This window comes from Cygnus atratus, chromosome 22, assembly GCF_013377495.2.
Source record: "Cygnus atratus isolate AKBS03 ecotype Queensland, Australia chromosome 22, CAtr_DNAZoo_HiC_assembly, whole genome shotgun sequence".
NCBI classification, from domain to species: domain Eukaryota; kingdom Metazoa; phylum Chordata; class Aves; order Anseriformes; family Anatidae; genus Cygnus; species Cygnus atratus.
In genome coordinates, this window is record NC_066383.1 from 5,620,604 (window position 1) to 5,636,337 (window position 15,734).

Sequence of the window (15,734 nt, forward strand, 5' to 3'; positions counted from 1 at the left end):
CTGTCCAAGCCTCGGGTTCACTAGAGACAAGGCAAGGAAATAAGGGGCGAGGAGGGCAATTAGCATCTGAAGCTGATTGTCATTGTTGCAGGCACCAAATTTTGGCCCAGTCCCTTCAATATCCCTCGGAGGGGACACGACCTGCTTTGGAACCAAGTCCCCCAGCCCTGCCTTACAGAAACGTCCCGCGTGCTGGCAGTGCCGTGCAGCCTTTGCCCCTACTTCTTCGCCCAGACACTCAGCTCCACAGCTCTGAGAGCGCCATACTTCAAATCATTTTCCTATGGAAAGAAGACAGAAAGCTTTGAACGGGAAAAAAACCCTCCGCCTAGGAAAGCTTAAGCATCACCTCTGTGGAGATGCATTGTCCTTTTGGTTTTCCTTTCAAAAAACCAGTAGATTTGCTTTGAACCAGCTCAGAAACATGTCCAGGTGCAGGAGTGCCCTCTTCTGATGTGGCAGGGCCCCAGGTGGAGACGAGCAGCTTCCACACCTGCCTGCCCTTGGAACAGTTTGCAGCTGAACCCTCAGATCAGGTGTAAAAAAGCAGGAGCAAAACTGAAACGGGCCTTAAATCCTGCTGCAGGAGACAGGCAGGGAGAAAAAAAAATAGCTGTGTGGCGAATCGTGACTTCCCTCGGCCTGTTTCTGAGTGTCAGCCTGCCTTATAAGCTGCTGCCTTCCTCAGGGACTCCCCAGCCCAGTCTCCGCGCAGCAGGGACGGGAGGAGCTCAGAAGCGATGAAATTTGCTGCACGTGTCCAACCTGCTCTGCTCTCAGCCTGTTCAAAACGGGAGAAACGCTGCCAGGAAGGAGGTTAGGAGCGGTGTAACCCCTGCACATCCTCTGAGTCAGTGCGAGTGCCTTGCCTCACCTCTCAGCTCCGCGCACCCGATCCGGCCACGGTCTCGCCCCCAAGGCTGTGCCCGTCTGTGGTGCCACCAGGAAAAGAGCTCCTGTCGTGTCAGACACCGGCAGCACTGCAGAAATCCACCTCGACTTTACTTTGCCACCACAAAAAGCCCTTTGTCCAAACACAGAAAGAGACAAAGGTGGGAAAAATCAAACCAGGCCTGCCTGCACAACGCAGATGTGCCACCCAGCAGGTCCGGCCGCAGCTCCCCTCCCTGCCCGAGGCAGCTGGAGGCAGGGAATCCAGCCGGGGCAGGCCAGCAACGCGTGGTTTGACCCTTTACCCACGAGGTTGCAAACCACAAGATATCATTCTTTTAATAGAGATCATAAATTAGCTGTCCCAAACCTGCCTCCTCACAGTGAGATCATAAATTTGCCTTAATGGGGGTCAAAAACAAATTAAAAAATGAAGCCCCTCCCCGCTAGCTTGCTAACAAAACCAGGAAAGCAAAGTATAAAACACCTTTAAAATTTATTTTGAGGGGTGGGAGGGGGCTGCAGCTCCACCTTTTGGCACAAAATGCTTTGCTTTTTTCGCTTTTTTTTTTTTTGCTTTTGCTTTTTTCATTCAGAAAGCAAGAAATTTAATCCAGCTACAGCAGCCTGGGAGGCGATTCTTGCAGTCTGTCCTCCTCAGATGCGGGGAGCCTCAGCATTTCCCACCAGAAATCTCACCTCCGGCTCAGTGTTTTCACGTTAAACACGAGCTCCTGGGCTACAGCAACATGGAACAGCCACACAAAGCCACGAGAGAGAGGTGCAACTGCTTTTAAACCACATTTGTTTCTTTATTGGATTTAAGGTCAGAGATGAGCAAGGAGAGAGGCAACAAACAGGGCAAAGGTTTTGGTTTTGATTCACCACTGGAGGAGCCCTGTTCCACACATGTAAACTGTTATGAGGGGTAGAGGCGGCTGGAGGGAGGTGAGGGAATCCTGTGAACACAGACACCACAATGTTGACCTGCGATGTGACTCCGGCCTCCCAGACCAACTCTCCCAAGACACCAGTTGCTTGGCAGAAATCCTTGAAGCTCTACGTTTGACTCTTACGAGGGGCGATACTAAGCAGAGGTAAATCCTCCCTCTGAGAAGGGCCAAGATTTGCACGTCACAAACGTTCCCTAAGCCTTCAAAGGTTGGAATCAGATGTCACAAATGGTTCCCTAAGCCATCGAAGGTTAAATTCAGAGTCTCAGCTTCGAATTGTTCCTCCATACGGTGAGGGTGCAAGGGGAGAGAACTGCGTTCTCCATGCTGTAATCACTCAGACAACACAGTGCAGCTTGCTCTTACCGTGTTTGGCACCGTAAAAGCCGTTTCCAACAGAGAACATCATTGAAAGCCTTTCCCCTAATGAAACGCAGAGGATTCAGAGTACCTCTCCCTGCATTTCCAAATTCCTCTTACAATTCTGCTTTCCTTCCCATCCAGCTCCCCCTCCCCTGTCGCAGCAGCAGCGGTAGATCCCAGCCCCGCGGGTACAGCCCTGCGTTCCCTCCTGCTCAGATGTCAGCCCGCAGAGGGGCCCCGGAGCTGCCCAGTGCCGCGTCCTGCAGCCGGCCTGACGCCTTCCTCGGGGGCACGCGCCCTGCTGATTGCACACCAACCCCTCTGCTTCCCGACCCACCTGCTCTGGCTCTTTGTCACTGCACACGCAGCCCAGTAATCACTCTCACAGCGAGGTACGGAGCTTGCGTAGCCGTTTGCAAAGGGAGCTTCCTCTCTGCTCCATCTCATCCCTTCCCATGCCTGCACAGTTCCAAGGATATGGGTGAAAACGACTCCATTCAGCTTGTTACACTGCATGTTTTTAAAATGGAGATGTAATTACATACAATCTGAAGCAGAGTGGACCAATGGAACAAACACACGCACTACTTGGTAGCTTTAGGAAACAGGATTGCAAAAAATAAAACCCAACTTTCTTCTCTTCTCTGCCTGTTCCCAGAAATTTTAAGATGCTGTACTGTAGAACTGAAAGCATGTTAGAGGTATCTTTAAAAAAATGATAAATAACAAACAAACACACTGTGTTTCATATTGTCAAATGTAACAAAAACACCCCAGTCCCATTAAAACAGACAATTAGCTCAATTCACAAGTTTGTGCTGGCTTTTTTCCCCAAAAGCACAAGTTTGTTCTTGAAAAGATCCCCTGGACAGAGCAACTTCAGGCTGTTTCTCCACAGCACAGACTACTTCATTCCTCAAGTTTCAGTGCATTTCACAGTTAAGTGTCTTTCAAGTGTTTTCTTCCTTCCTTTTTGTTCCAAAAATATTAACAATAAAAATAAGATCTGCTGTCTGAAAAAAACCCCTAGGAGAAAGCGAGCAGAACAGCACTTAAACAGCCACGGACCAGAGAGACAGAGGGAGCAGAACCGGATTTTCCCAGTGCCAGATTGCAACCCGGAGCAGAACCTCATCCTGTCACTCCTTTTTATTTTCCATTTTTCTCTTCTCTGGTGTAACAGATAATAACACAGGGAGCAGCACAGCTAATACGTTCGTAGGTGGCTGCTGGATTTTCAGACTGGTTCTAAACCGTTCTGTGTAGGCAGAGCAGAGACCTGACACTGAGAACTGAAAGCAGATGATGTACCCTCCTTACAGCTGGAAGCCTGCAGAGCAAAATCACTTCGTGGGAAATCTTTATTAGTGAATCTTACAAGCGCAATCTTTCAGAAAAGGAACTGAAGAATGCTTAGGTAGCTGTCTAAGAGTGTCAGCACATGCTTTTGGTTTTGTTACCCAGGTGTGCTCCTAGCCTCCCATTTTTTTCCTCGTTTGCTTCGACCTCCGGGGTTTCAGGATAGTGTAGTTTGCATACCGTGTGTACCCTTCTGAGAGGAGAGGAATGTAGAATGCGCGCAGCAGCTTTGAGGACCTGAAACCAGAAAGGAAAAAAGAAATCATCCTTAAAGTGCTCATCAGCCAACACGTTCAAACCGATACAAAAGAGGCTTTGCAGAAGATCTGGCTTGGTGACTCAGTGATGCAAGGGACGTCAAGGGTACAAGCACACAGAGCCCAGTCCCGTTTTCTTCTTGTTGGGGGGACCAAAGCTGGTTTGTGACAGAATCACCAGCGGGAATCACCTCCGTTCTTCAGCCTGCCCGCTATCCACTCCAGTGGGATCAAGGAGGAGGGAGGTGGGGAAGGTGGTGTAATTATCAAAGAGCAGAGAGTGCAGCCCCGTGGGCTTTTGGTATCCTACAGATAGGCAGGCTCCCATTCCTCAGGGCACGTCACAAAGTTGAACGATCGCTGCATTTACCTCCTGGCATCTCTTTTCTATCCAACCCTGCTGGTCACCTACTCCTCCGCTCGAGCCTGAAGGGCAGGCAGCCACTGACGGGTACTGGGACGCTGGAGTTTTGCTCTTGTGCTGACCTTCTGCTGAGGGTATTGAATTAATGGGGACGGACTGCCTTAAAGCCTACGAGGCGTTTTGCTGCCAGCCTTCGCTCCGTGCCCTGCTCGTGCTGGGAGCTGGCATCTCGCAGCACTTTGCAACAACGGGGCCAATGGGGTACTCAAGCAGGAGGGCTTAATGGCTGTATCAAATTAGGACCTTTTGTTTGATTGGTAATTGCTGGAGCTGTGCTAGGTGAGGACATTTTAAATGCACGCATTCTTTTACTGAGCAAAGTCCTAGTAAAAGCCAGGCTTAAATGTGAAGTGCAAAAGCAATCCGATTTCCTCCATCAGCAACACCAAACCCTGCAAGATTTAAACTTTTGAGCAACGTATTGAAATCATGGCTGGACAGAGTCTTCCTTCCTCGGCATTCAAGCTTATCTCCTTATCTCCTTATCTCCTTGAGGTCAACTTGGTGGTATGTCTGCTAAGGCTCGATAGGTCACGTCTAACTCCATCTACATAAAGCTTGCAAAAGCAGCAGCAGCAGCACTCAGATCTGATTTGCAGCACGCCAAGTGGTCAGGGATGGGATGCAGACCCAGACTCGCTGGTCACTGTAATTCTCACAGCTTTGCTGGTCACACAGCCAAGGCTCTGGACTCCGCAATTCAAGTCAATCTTTCAGAAGAAAGATGAATTGTGTTTTTTTCTGCTTATTGTGAGGCAGCACTGGATTTCCGTCAAAAATGCAGTCTAAAAAACAATGGCAGGAACTGCCCCTGTGAACTACATCTCCCAGGAGGCTCCCAGGGTCCTAGGACATCCTTACTGTAAGGCATCTGAGAACACGCAGCTCCTGATCTCCTGTTAAAAAACCATCCAGAAGCCTGGCACTGTCTCCTTGCACTGGCACAGCACCACCTAGCACCAGGGTCCTGTTACATGAGGTGCCATACAAGCACCAGGCACTATTCCGTTGAAGCGTTCCTTCTCTAGACAAAGCGACAGAGGGAGCAGTGTCTGTCCCATGCTGGAGAGGGGAAACGGAGGCAGAAAGTACTGTCTACCTGCAGAGAGGCCCAGGAACTCTGAATTCCCAAAATTCCCAAGTCCCACCTCTACCTGTAAGAGTCTGCCTCCTTTCACCATCCAGGACCCTCTGGAAGCCTGGTTTTGCCAAACCCTCAGCTGGTACTTTGGGATACAGGACCGGTGATTGCCTCACTTTGTGAAGGGTCTAAATACCGTCACTGAGCTTTTTGTTCTTCACATTGGAATGCACCCGGCAAAGTTCCAAAATAAAAGAATTACTACAAATGGGAGCTCTCTGAATTCCTGAGGTGCTAGAATTGAGAACATGTTCAAAACAATCTCTCAGTGGTAAATAACTAGGCAGAAGATGGTAATTTCAGTGCATTCTGAACAAGGAACATTTTTTGCAGCTGTCGTTTCCTCATGCCTGGAAATTGGAGGTCAGCCCTCCCTCCAGTCGCTAAAAGCAAAGGCGTCCCTTTGAAAATGAGCGCTTGCATTTCTTGCTCCAGCTCTTGTGGCTAACGACCATCATTGCTGGACTTGTTCTGGCATCTCCTCCTCTGAGCCTGACAACCCTCCACTGCTGCTCTCTGTGAATGGGGGGGGGTTTCGCTTCAATTCCCTTAGCAAAGAAAAAGAGGCAACCAGGTGCGTGATGCTTGGGATGCCGTTTGTAGCAGGGAAAATGAAAAATAAGGAAGAAAATCAGCTTGCTGCTACCTTACAAGGAAGGGGGAAAAAAACTAGCACGATTTCTCGGAGCTCAGAGTTTGTGCTTGGGCTAAAATTCAGTAACTGTGAACAGGCTCCCCAGGGAAGTCGTCACTGCACCAAGCCTGTCGGAGTTTAAGAAGCGTTTGGCCTGTGCACTCAGTCACACGGTCGGAATTTTTGGGTAGACCTGTGTGGTGCCAGGAGCTGGACTCGATGATCCTTATGGGTCCCTTCCAACTCGGGATGTTCTATGGTAGCCCCAACATACCTGCCCCACAGCGCTAAGCTCAGCCTTGGTGTTTGTTAAGCAGCAACTTCGTCACCAAAAAGAGACTCGGGACACAAGCACGAGGCCGGGCTCTCTGCTGCTGGGACCTACAGAGTCGCCGAGCCCTGGCAGCCTTGCTTCCAGCGAGAGAGTCCCGGGCAGCGGAGGCACCAGCACTCACGAAGCCACGAGACAGCTTTCAAGTCAGGCAGGGAACCTTTACCTCCCGTCACCTCCCTTCATCAGGCTCAGCAACCTTAGCCAGCAGATGGCACATGGAAGGGGCTGGGATGACAGACGCCGGTGAATATATATAATATTCCATTTGCATTTGCTTCTAAATTTGTCCCCCAGAGACCGTGAGCCTGGAGCCTTAATCGGCACCGAGCTCACGGCAACACGTTGGTAGCAAGATGAAGTCCGTGATCGCTCCAAGGTGCGCTCACTCCTGGAACACTGCTGCAAGGCTCTCCCAGGGCGGGCTCCAGCTCAGAGGCAGGCAGCGGGCAAATTCCCCCCAGTTCCGGCTGAAACATGGCAGGATCAGGGTTTTTTTGTTTGTTTGTTTCTAGGGAAACAGCTGCCGCATCACCCAGAGCAGTCTCCAGGTAGGACAGAGGTGCACAGCACGCAGTGGGCCCGGCGGAACCGGAACCACGGAGGTATTTAGTGCTGAGCAGGTTTCTGCGAGCTGCCTGCGGGACTTCAGGCAAACCTACCTCGACAGTTCTGCTCTGACACCAGGGGATGCTCGTCTGGAAAGGATGCAAGGACTGGGTGAAGATGATCGTGTCACCCCTCCCAAACTCAAAGACTGATGAGGAATGGAAGCAGTTCGAAACATGTAATGGTGCTGGGGCTTCTTCCCAACTGCAGAGGAAGAACGTCTCATACCCTGAGCTTCTCACCCCAAATAATTTAGGGAGAAACTTGACAAGGAAGAAGAGAAGGGAATGGCAGAAAGAATAGGCAGGAGAAAGTTGAACCTGTGCCACAAAGGCATGCCCTAGTGCCTTCTGGCTATGGGCATACGCAGGAAGTTCATGATCAAAGCTCTCTGAGAACCCATTAACATTTGTACTTCCTCTAGGTGGTAAGTTTTGTACCAACTGTGCACCTAACAAGCGACCTAGCTGCTTAGAAAACAAAAGCAGGGAAGCCATTTCATGTAACGAGGGGGAAAGCACCGTTAAAGGGAATGAGACAGTCTCCTATCAAACCAGGGTAATGACATTCTAGCACAAGGTGACTGAATCATTAATCTTGCACTGAGAATTTACTTTTTTTTTTTTTTTTTTATGATGGAAAACCCAAGGGTGAGAACACAAGAGTTTGGAGCAAGCAGACGGCTCAGCCTAAAGAGCTGGAAAATATGTGCTCCTCAGCAGGGAGCTGTAATATATTTCCCCTTTTCTGTGCCAGATTTGGAGTGCTCAGCCAATATAGAATTAAATGGACCTGGACAAAGCAGCTTCCTGAGGAGCATAATTAGCTGGTGGCTTGGAGGGCTCTCTAATTCAATTAGCAGCACCATTTATCAGAGCCAGCTGAGATTTACATTTGCACTTGCTGACGTCAATGTGAGACTCGCAGCGAGTCCCAGAAGCCTCCAGTTCAGCAGGAGTGAATTGAGCTGCTAGGGTCATTTATTTTCAAAGAACAAGGGCTATAGGGTTTGGGGTTGATTTTTTTTGTTTGTTTTGTTTAAACGCTCCTTGCTCCGCAGCCGCTGAGCTGCAGACCTGAAAGCTACTCTCGCTGCTCCCCCCCCGAGCTCGGTTCAAAGCGACACTTCTCTTCTCTCCTCCCTTTTATTAAAAAAAGCTGCATTTTCATAGCGCTTTTACACTTACTTCATAGGTAGCAGGGGGCACTTCCAAATCATTGTGTGGAAGCAGGTGCCGGATTTAAGACATGCGTCACTCCGCTGAGCTGGCGCGGGAGGAGGCAGGGGGAAGGCACATGCTCAGAAACGCGAGCAGCCGGGATCCTCGCAGGCAGCTCCTGAGCCATCTTCACTCACTCACTCTACCCCCGGAGCCGTGCGGCAGGCCCTGTGAAGAGCTCTCCCCACAGCCCCACCAGCTCGGGGATCCTTTCAGCTCACCAGTTTCCAGCACCTAACCCGTGGTTACGACCGCGTTACTGCCGCTCTCCTTCAGCCAAGCTACCCAGACCGATCGATTCCTCAAGTCTACGAGGCAGCACTACTTCGATGCGCTACCCCAACAACTGCTGGGATTTCCATACCTTCCCTGCCATCAGGCTTACTAGTAACTTTCTGGATTACAGAAGTACTTGTTGCAGCCCTGACACAGCCTCAGGGTATCACCGGTGCCCTCAGAGAGCCCTCCAGTTGGACAGGGTGGCAACTCTCAGCCTCTTCCCTCTGAGCTCTGCAGTGCCTGGTACTCCGCAGACCGAGCTCAGGACAGCAGCAAGCAGAGGAAGGGCTGAGCCGCAGCAAGGGGAACAGCTGCAGCCCCAAAGAGGTACCAGGAGCACTTGCCCTACCGAGGAAGATTTCCAACCTCACCAAAAGCACAGCAGCTAACGCCTGGCTCTGCAGGGTGAGGCAGGCCCCTGCACCTCACCCAACCGCCAGGCAGATCTGTCGTTGTCACTAGCTCATCTGCCAGCTGCCCATCTACGGCACGACTTGTACCATTTCCCCCTGCGGGAACTGCCTGAGCCCCGTTATTTTATGCAAGTTCCAATTCAATCCCATTCGGGGAAAGAAAAGCAAAGCAAACAGCGCTGCCTTATTTTAGAAGCGCTGTGACGCACTCAGCGCAAGGAGCCGGGCAGACCCATTATGAACATTTGCCGTGGGAAATCTTTGCAAGAACGCTGCAGCAAAATTCCAATACTGGGATGCAAAACAACGCCGAGGTATTTACCTGCCACTGCTGTTATCAAACTGAAGCTCCTCAGGCTCAGTGTCAGCTGCTGGGGCTAACAAACTTTTGGTCCAGCTGGGGAACTGCGGTACAGGGAGGGTCTGAGAGTCCTGGCCACAGTCCCAGGAGCACCAGGCTCCAGCTGAGCCCCTTACTCACACATTCACCTTAGCTTTTTTCCACAGGCCAAATTTCCAGTAGGAACTGAAAAATGTGTGTCAGAAAGATTCCCAAGCTGGCAATCCAAAAGAGCCTTTCTGAAACTTCCCTCGGTCACGCTGTTAGGGATGGCTGGCAAAAGATGCCTCGACCTTGTCTATAGCACCCGATTTTAAATGGGATGCCCTTAAGCAACGCACTGGGTGAAAAGAGGGCGGGTTAGACCTTCCTGTGCTCCTTCCTTCTGCCCTTCATTGCTCCAGGAGTTATCTCGGTGAGCCGGGCACACCGCTAAGCACCTGCCCTGCCAGACAGGCCACGGGTCCTGGCCGCTTGTCCTTCCTCGGGAGGAAGAGGAAACGCGCCAGACGAGCAGGGTGACAAGGCAGGGGACACGCTGCTGGTTCTCTCGTCCCTCCGCAGCAGCGATGTCCCCGGGCGAGCCCGTGCCCTTCTCGCCCCCGCCCGCTGGAGCCGCCCCACCTGCCGACCGCTGGAGGCCTGCTGAAGGCAGAGCGCGCATGGCTGGGAGCTGAGCTGCGGGAGCCGGGGAGGTACCGGCAGCAGGGATGGAAATCAGACCCGCTGCTATGGCAACCTGGCCTCCTCCACCGCTCCCCTCTCCTCCAGCTGCGCGGTGTTGATAAGGAGCAGCACGGAGGATTTCCATGCGGCAGAAGAACAGAAAAGGAGGAGGCCGGCAGGAGGCACCAGCAGGACCTACCTGCCTCATCTCCTCTTGGAACTTGCTCTGCAAAGCCCCGTCTGTTCCAGCCACCCAGCGATGCGGCTGCAGCTTTTTTAGGAGGTCGCAGCAGCCGGAGAGATGCTCTTCGCCCCCCACCACCCCTGCTGACCCCTTCCTTGGTTCTGAGCTCCTGGTGACCGCTTACGCAGGGAGCACGCTGCGCCCTTTCCCCATCCCCGCCGTTCTGCTCTTTCAGCTCGCTGTTAGCACCACCAGCAGTTTCAGGATCTCTGCCTCCAGCTCCTCACACCGAGCTGCTGCTCCGCGGTGAGATTCTCGTTTTGCTACGAGCCAAGCCCTTACTTGCAGTGGTGACAGCCACGTGCTGTCTCCGTTCTCGAGCAGACGCGAAGGATCACACACACACATCCGCTTCCCCACGCTGAGCGGGTCACCAGAGGTTGGCTGCAGGCTTGCCGAGCTGCTTAGCCAGCAGAACACACGCAGCCTGGGGAAACCTGGGTTCCATTTAGAGGGTCTAAACCCCAGAATCATACATCAAGCGATTAGAGAGATTTTTACTGCTTAGCTTGGGAACGAGTTCCCAGCCTGAGTCCAGCAGGAAGCCCTTGGACAGCATCTCTCCCTAGAAGCACAGGGCTGCAACACCCCTACCTCCGTGCTCAGACGGTTCCTGAGCAGCCAGCCAGATGTTTGTGCCTGGCAAGGTGCTGATTGGGCTGTAAACAGGGGAATTCTTTAATCCTACCCATTTTCCCTAACAAGAAGAGGAGGGAAAAGAAGAAACAAAGAATTTTTTTCATAGAGCAGCTCACATGGAAACAGCAGTGCAGCAGCGAAGAGCGACAAGGGCTCAGTTCAGTGCTGAGCTATGCGTTTCTCTAGGGTAATTCTCTGCACTCAGGGCAGCATTGCAGGCTGGAGAGGGGTCAGGACTGAGACAGTATCAGATGCACAAGCGCCTGACAGGAAACACCCCCGGCTAAGTTAGAGATGAACAAAAAATCCTGGCGACAGCAGAAGGTTTGAAATGCCTGCGTTCCTCCTGTGGCAAGGCACACAACTCCCAGCGAAAGCAGCAGATGCAGCGTCCTGCTGCTTCCAGAAAGACACTGGGTTGTGTTCAGCAGGACACAGCCTCTAATGGGCTACAAAACAGATTCAGAAAGAGAGCAATGATTTATATATCGTGAGCTTTCATCAAAAGCTCAGAGGCTACGGGTGGGAGCTGAAGGAGATGTGGTGCAATAACCCAAAAGGCCCCATGAGACAGACCAACCGCTTCTCTAACAACCACCAGCTAAGTACAGGAAAAACGAGCAATAGTGGAAAGGAGCCACGGAAGACGCAGGACATCCTGGAGAAACCTGCGAGATGCACAGCCGCAGCAGAGTAATTCACTTAGCTTTCATTAGGCAGGCTGGCATGGCAGCCTAGCACCTCTGAAAGCCCCTCCAGCAAATTACATTCCCATGGTTGACCCATTTGGAACTGATTCAGCGCCTCCGACCGACTTCAAAGGACTTGAAATCGGGTCCAAACAATCAAGGTTCAGCTGTTGGGCAGAGGACAGCAAGATAAACCAGCCCTGAAAGCATCAGAACACGGCTCCGAAGCAGAAGTGAACGTAGCTTCAGACTCGCAGGGGGACAGGCTCTGCGAAAGGAGCCTTCTGCGATCCTCTTGCGCAGCTGCCCCTTTTGCCTCATTAAGTGTCACCGGCCATCCCGTTCTCCCTTCCTCAAGCCCTGCTCTACCACAACAGCAGGTCTCTGGGCAAGCAGAGTTCATGGAAAACCACGCCAAGGGAACTTGTTTGTGTCGGCAAGCTGGCAACATCAGAGCAACCCCTGGGAAAAGCGTATTATCACTCCTCTGTCCGACTGCTTTCACCAGCCCCCCTCCCTGCAGGGCCCCGTTAGGAGGAAGTCATAAAGGTCTCGCACAGAAAACAGGAGGGCACTGAACCCTGCGTTAATTTTTGTCGGGTTGTTTGTTTTTTTTAGAGAGACTTTTCCAGTGAAGCTCTCTGTCCTGCTACGACAGCTCCATGACCCAAGCTTGAAGCGACTAAATAACATCCCTTACAGCTGAGGGTTTGTCTCTGTAGGGATGTATTAAAAACACCCCCAGCTGGACAAACTGGATCCCGCCCCGCCAGCCTGGAGGACAGGGATTTCAACCTCCGCTTCTCACAGAAATTCTCCAAACGCACGACTTACCCAGTGAGCAGCAGAACTAACGAAGAACTGCACTCTGACAGAGGGCTCTTACAGGAGTTCTCTGATGTCCAAAGACCTCGACGACTTCTCACTCACTGAGTCTGCCTCCTGCCTGCCAGCTTTCACACATCTTGTAAGGCAGTCTCAAAGACTCTTACACCTGCCTATCGAATTTGGCTGAAACAACAGCAGATTCACAGGTCCGCTGGGAGGAGATGGCCTACACCTTATTCCTTTAAAAGGCAAAACCAAACCCACTACATCAGCAAGAAATGCATAGGGAAGACTCCTTTTGAAAATAATCCTTGCTCCTCGCCCTTCCCAGCTTGCTTAACACTCTAAAGCCACCCAGGTAATTAACGCTCTGCGTACAAGTTTGACAAAGGTTCCACCGTAACCAGCAAGCTGCCTCTACTGGAGAGGGGATTTCAAGCTGGCATTCGGCAATGTGTCTTTCCTCTACAGTTGTAAGCAAATAATTGCAAAAAACGCTAGTTGACGGATCTGCCAGCCTTCCTCATTCCTTCTCAAACATGTGAAGCATACCTGGAAGCATCTAGGAACGGCTTGTAGGCAATGGTCACCCACTCTTCTTTGTTCAAGGAATACCTCGGCTCCCTCGGGGTTTCAGCTGCTGTGTCCAAGTCCACCAGGTAGTGGCATTTGGAAATGTCAACCTGCAGAAAGAGAAAGATGCTTGTTTATTTCCTGTAGGCTCCTGGTTGCCTGTGCCTATTTACACAAGCTGTTACTTATCTATGACAAGGGGTTTGTACTCCTAGCAACAGGGAAAAGGCTTTTTGCAGGATACATAGTAAAATATTTGTAATGCTTTCAAGTGAAACCCTTATGCAGGAATAAAAGCTGTCACTGCTGCCCTGATCACAGGAGGGAAGTCCTGGGCTGCCTGTGTGAGGAAGTACCACCACCACTCTTACCGAACAACTGTCAACTCACAGGGGGGAATTTGAGGGGGTAGAACCAATTCTGCCGGTATTTTGCCTTGTGGTTCTCTAAAAAGCTCTTAAAACCTTCTTACAATGCCGACTCCACAAGGTCCCCAGGCAGAAGGCTTCGCTGTCTTTATTGTTAGAAAGCTTTCCTGATGCCTAAACTGAATTTTTTCTTTTCTTAGTTTTTGCCTGTCCCTACTTGTTTTACACCGTGAACAAGGAAATGTTTTTTTGCAGTTCTTTTTACATACTTGAGCTCTGTGATCTGAAAACGGCTCGTCTGCTCTACAGCCCTCTTTCGCTCACTCTTCCTTCTATAGTCATGTTTCCTACCCCCGGGATCATTCTTGCGGGCCTGCTCTGAAACGTCTTCCGTTAGTCACATCTATCCTGACTGCGAACCGGGAGGCAGCACGCTCACGACGTTCTATACCGAGCAGCAAAACACGAGTCACACAACACGCTCCTCTGCAAACACCTTAACCCATGGCTGTCCTGGGTCGTACGCAGCCAGTGCTTTTACAACCAGATGCACGCATTTCCAGAGCGTTTAGCTCAGAGCGCGTATAAACCAGTAGGGGCTACCCAAAAACTGATCACGCGAGCTCCACAACCGGTTAACTCCACAACCCTCGCTGTCCTCGTCCTGTCATCTCCTGGCAGGGCTTGAGCAGAATCGTGGAAAGCCAGCAGCTCTGGCAGAGCGAGCCTGTTGCCTGGCACAAGTCGTGCTGGGCTTGGTGCACGAATAACCCGGGCTGTAGCAGCAGTGACCCTCGGTGCCTCCCGCAGCAGATGAACGTCACACTGCGCCTCTTGGACCTCGTCGGTCGGTATCAGTGCAGTCATGCCTTTATCAGCTGCCCGTGACGCAAGGAACTGCTTTGCCCTGACCGAAGTGTTTGGTAACGCTCGGTCAAGTTATGAAAACGTTGTCGAGGAAGCAACATCACAGCAACAAGCTGTGTGTGACCTCGCAGCTAAACGGGCTGCGGGCATTGTCCTCGGGAGACTCGCATTGTGCAATCTGCTCCTTCCTGCAGGGGAAGAGCGCTCTTGGATACGAGCAGGCTGCCCTACTCGTTTATTTGGGGCTATGGCCCTCCTAGCTCACAGCCCACTCTTCCTGCCCTGTTCCCCCCACCCCCTACATCTTCCCCTACAGACATACACGCGAGCTGCTGAGAGGAACACCAACTCTCAGCTACAGAGGAGAGTTGAGCTCCTATCAGGACAAATTTCCCTTTAACAGCCACCAGATGTGAGAGAAGCTTCGCAAACGGCAGCTCAACAAGAAGCTCCGTCGTCTAGAAACCTCTGCATTAAGCATGAAAGATCCAGAGGGCAGGACAGGTGTGTGAACAAGGCCTGATATCCTCCCTCTTGAAGACCTAGCTGTCTTCAAGTGACACCCCAAGTCGTTTTCAAGAGCAAACAAGCACTCCAGAGACTCAGGCACAGCAGCAAGGCCGAGCTTTCCCTGGCATAAGGACTTTTGGCCACTAAAAGCACGTTCCACCAGCTCCTGCCCCTGCACTCGGCTGTTTTGCTGGCAGGAGGTTTTGTCAGCCAAGGGTCACACATTCTCACATCTGGCACTGGCTGAGTTTTCTGGCAAAAGCTTGCAGCGCCGACCTCAGGGGCACTGGAAATCAACAGGACCGATGCTTGCAACTTATGCCCTCGTTCCACTTCCACTCGGATTCATCTGGACGTCCTCTCTCAAATGTTTCTTTCTGCGAACTGAGAACACCGAGAACCCTTGGATGCTTTTTTTGGTCTGCGATCCCTCCTCGCAGCACGCCAGTACTCCCAACTGCCAAAGGGGACTGACAGCTCCCACTTCTGCCACTGGTACATTATTAAGCGTCGAACATTAAAATGTAGTGGTGTTTTGAAATTTCTGGGAAAAGGCATCAGTGAAGTACAGTACATCCTAGTAATTACTGGTTGTGTCCTTCAGTAAACTGGATATTTCCATTTGGCAGACATTAAGGAACTCAAACACGTATGTTTAGATATTGAAAAAGACATAACCAAAGCCTTTCCTGAGGTTACGTGCAACAGAAGACAGAGCACAATTTTTGATTAATAAATAATTGCAACCTAACAATAGTCTCATTAGCTGCGCTGATGTTTCATCCCCGTGGAACGCAAAGGAGAGATGAAAGACTTAACACGGGCGTTTCGGAAAAACACCGAGTTCTCAACTGCAGTCTCTCAGTTTCCAGCTGCCACCAATCCCTGCAGCCAGGGGGACAGAGATAGCAGAGTGCCAGGCGGCTCTGTGCCACCTCATCCCGGTCCCATCAGATCAGAGAACAACAAGGAAATTGGCAAGCAACTGAAAGGTACGGCCAGCCTCCTCCCAAACACCCTGCTGCTGCCAAGCCTGTGTTTGAACTCCCAACTGCACCAACAAGAAGACGGCTGCACACTTGTAACGTGCCTCCTCTCCACTCCCAGGTATAAACAAGGACACCTTTCACTGAGCA

At 51.4% G+C, this 15,734-nt stretch overlaps 1 protein-coding gene across 1 annotated transcript in view; it reads right to left on the minus strand.

Annotated features, from left to right (window-relative positions):
• Positions 1-1,684: 1,684 nt before the first annotated feature.
• Positions 1,685-15,734, minus strand: part of ALG9 (ALG9 alpha-1,2-mannosyltransferase) — a 32,184-nt gene continuing 18,134 nt past the window's right edge. Inside the window, exons 14-15 of the mRNA XM_035555729.2 lie at positions 12,833-12,963; positions 1,685-3,803 (exon numbers count right to left, since the gene is read on the minus strand). Of these exons, the coding sequence (XP_035411622.1) occupies positions 3,680-3,803; positions 12,833-12,963 (255 nt within the window). The 3' untranslated portion in view covers positions 1,685-3,679. The remainder of the gene's footprint in view (positions 3,804-12,832; positions 12,964-15,734) is intronic.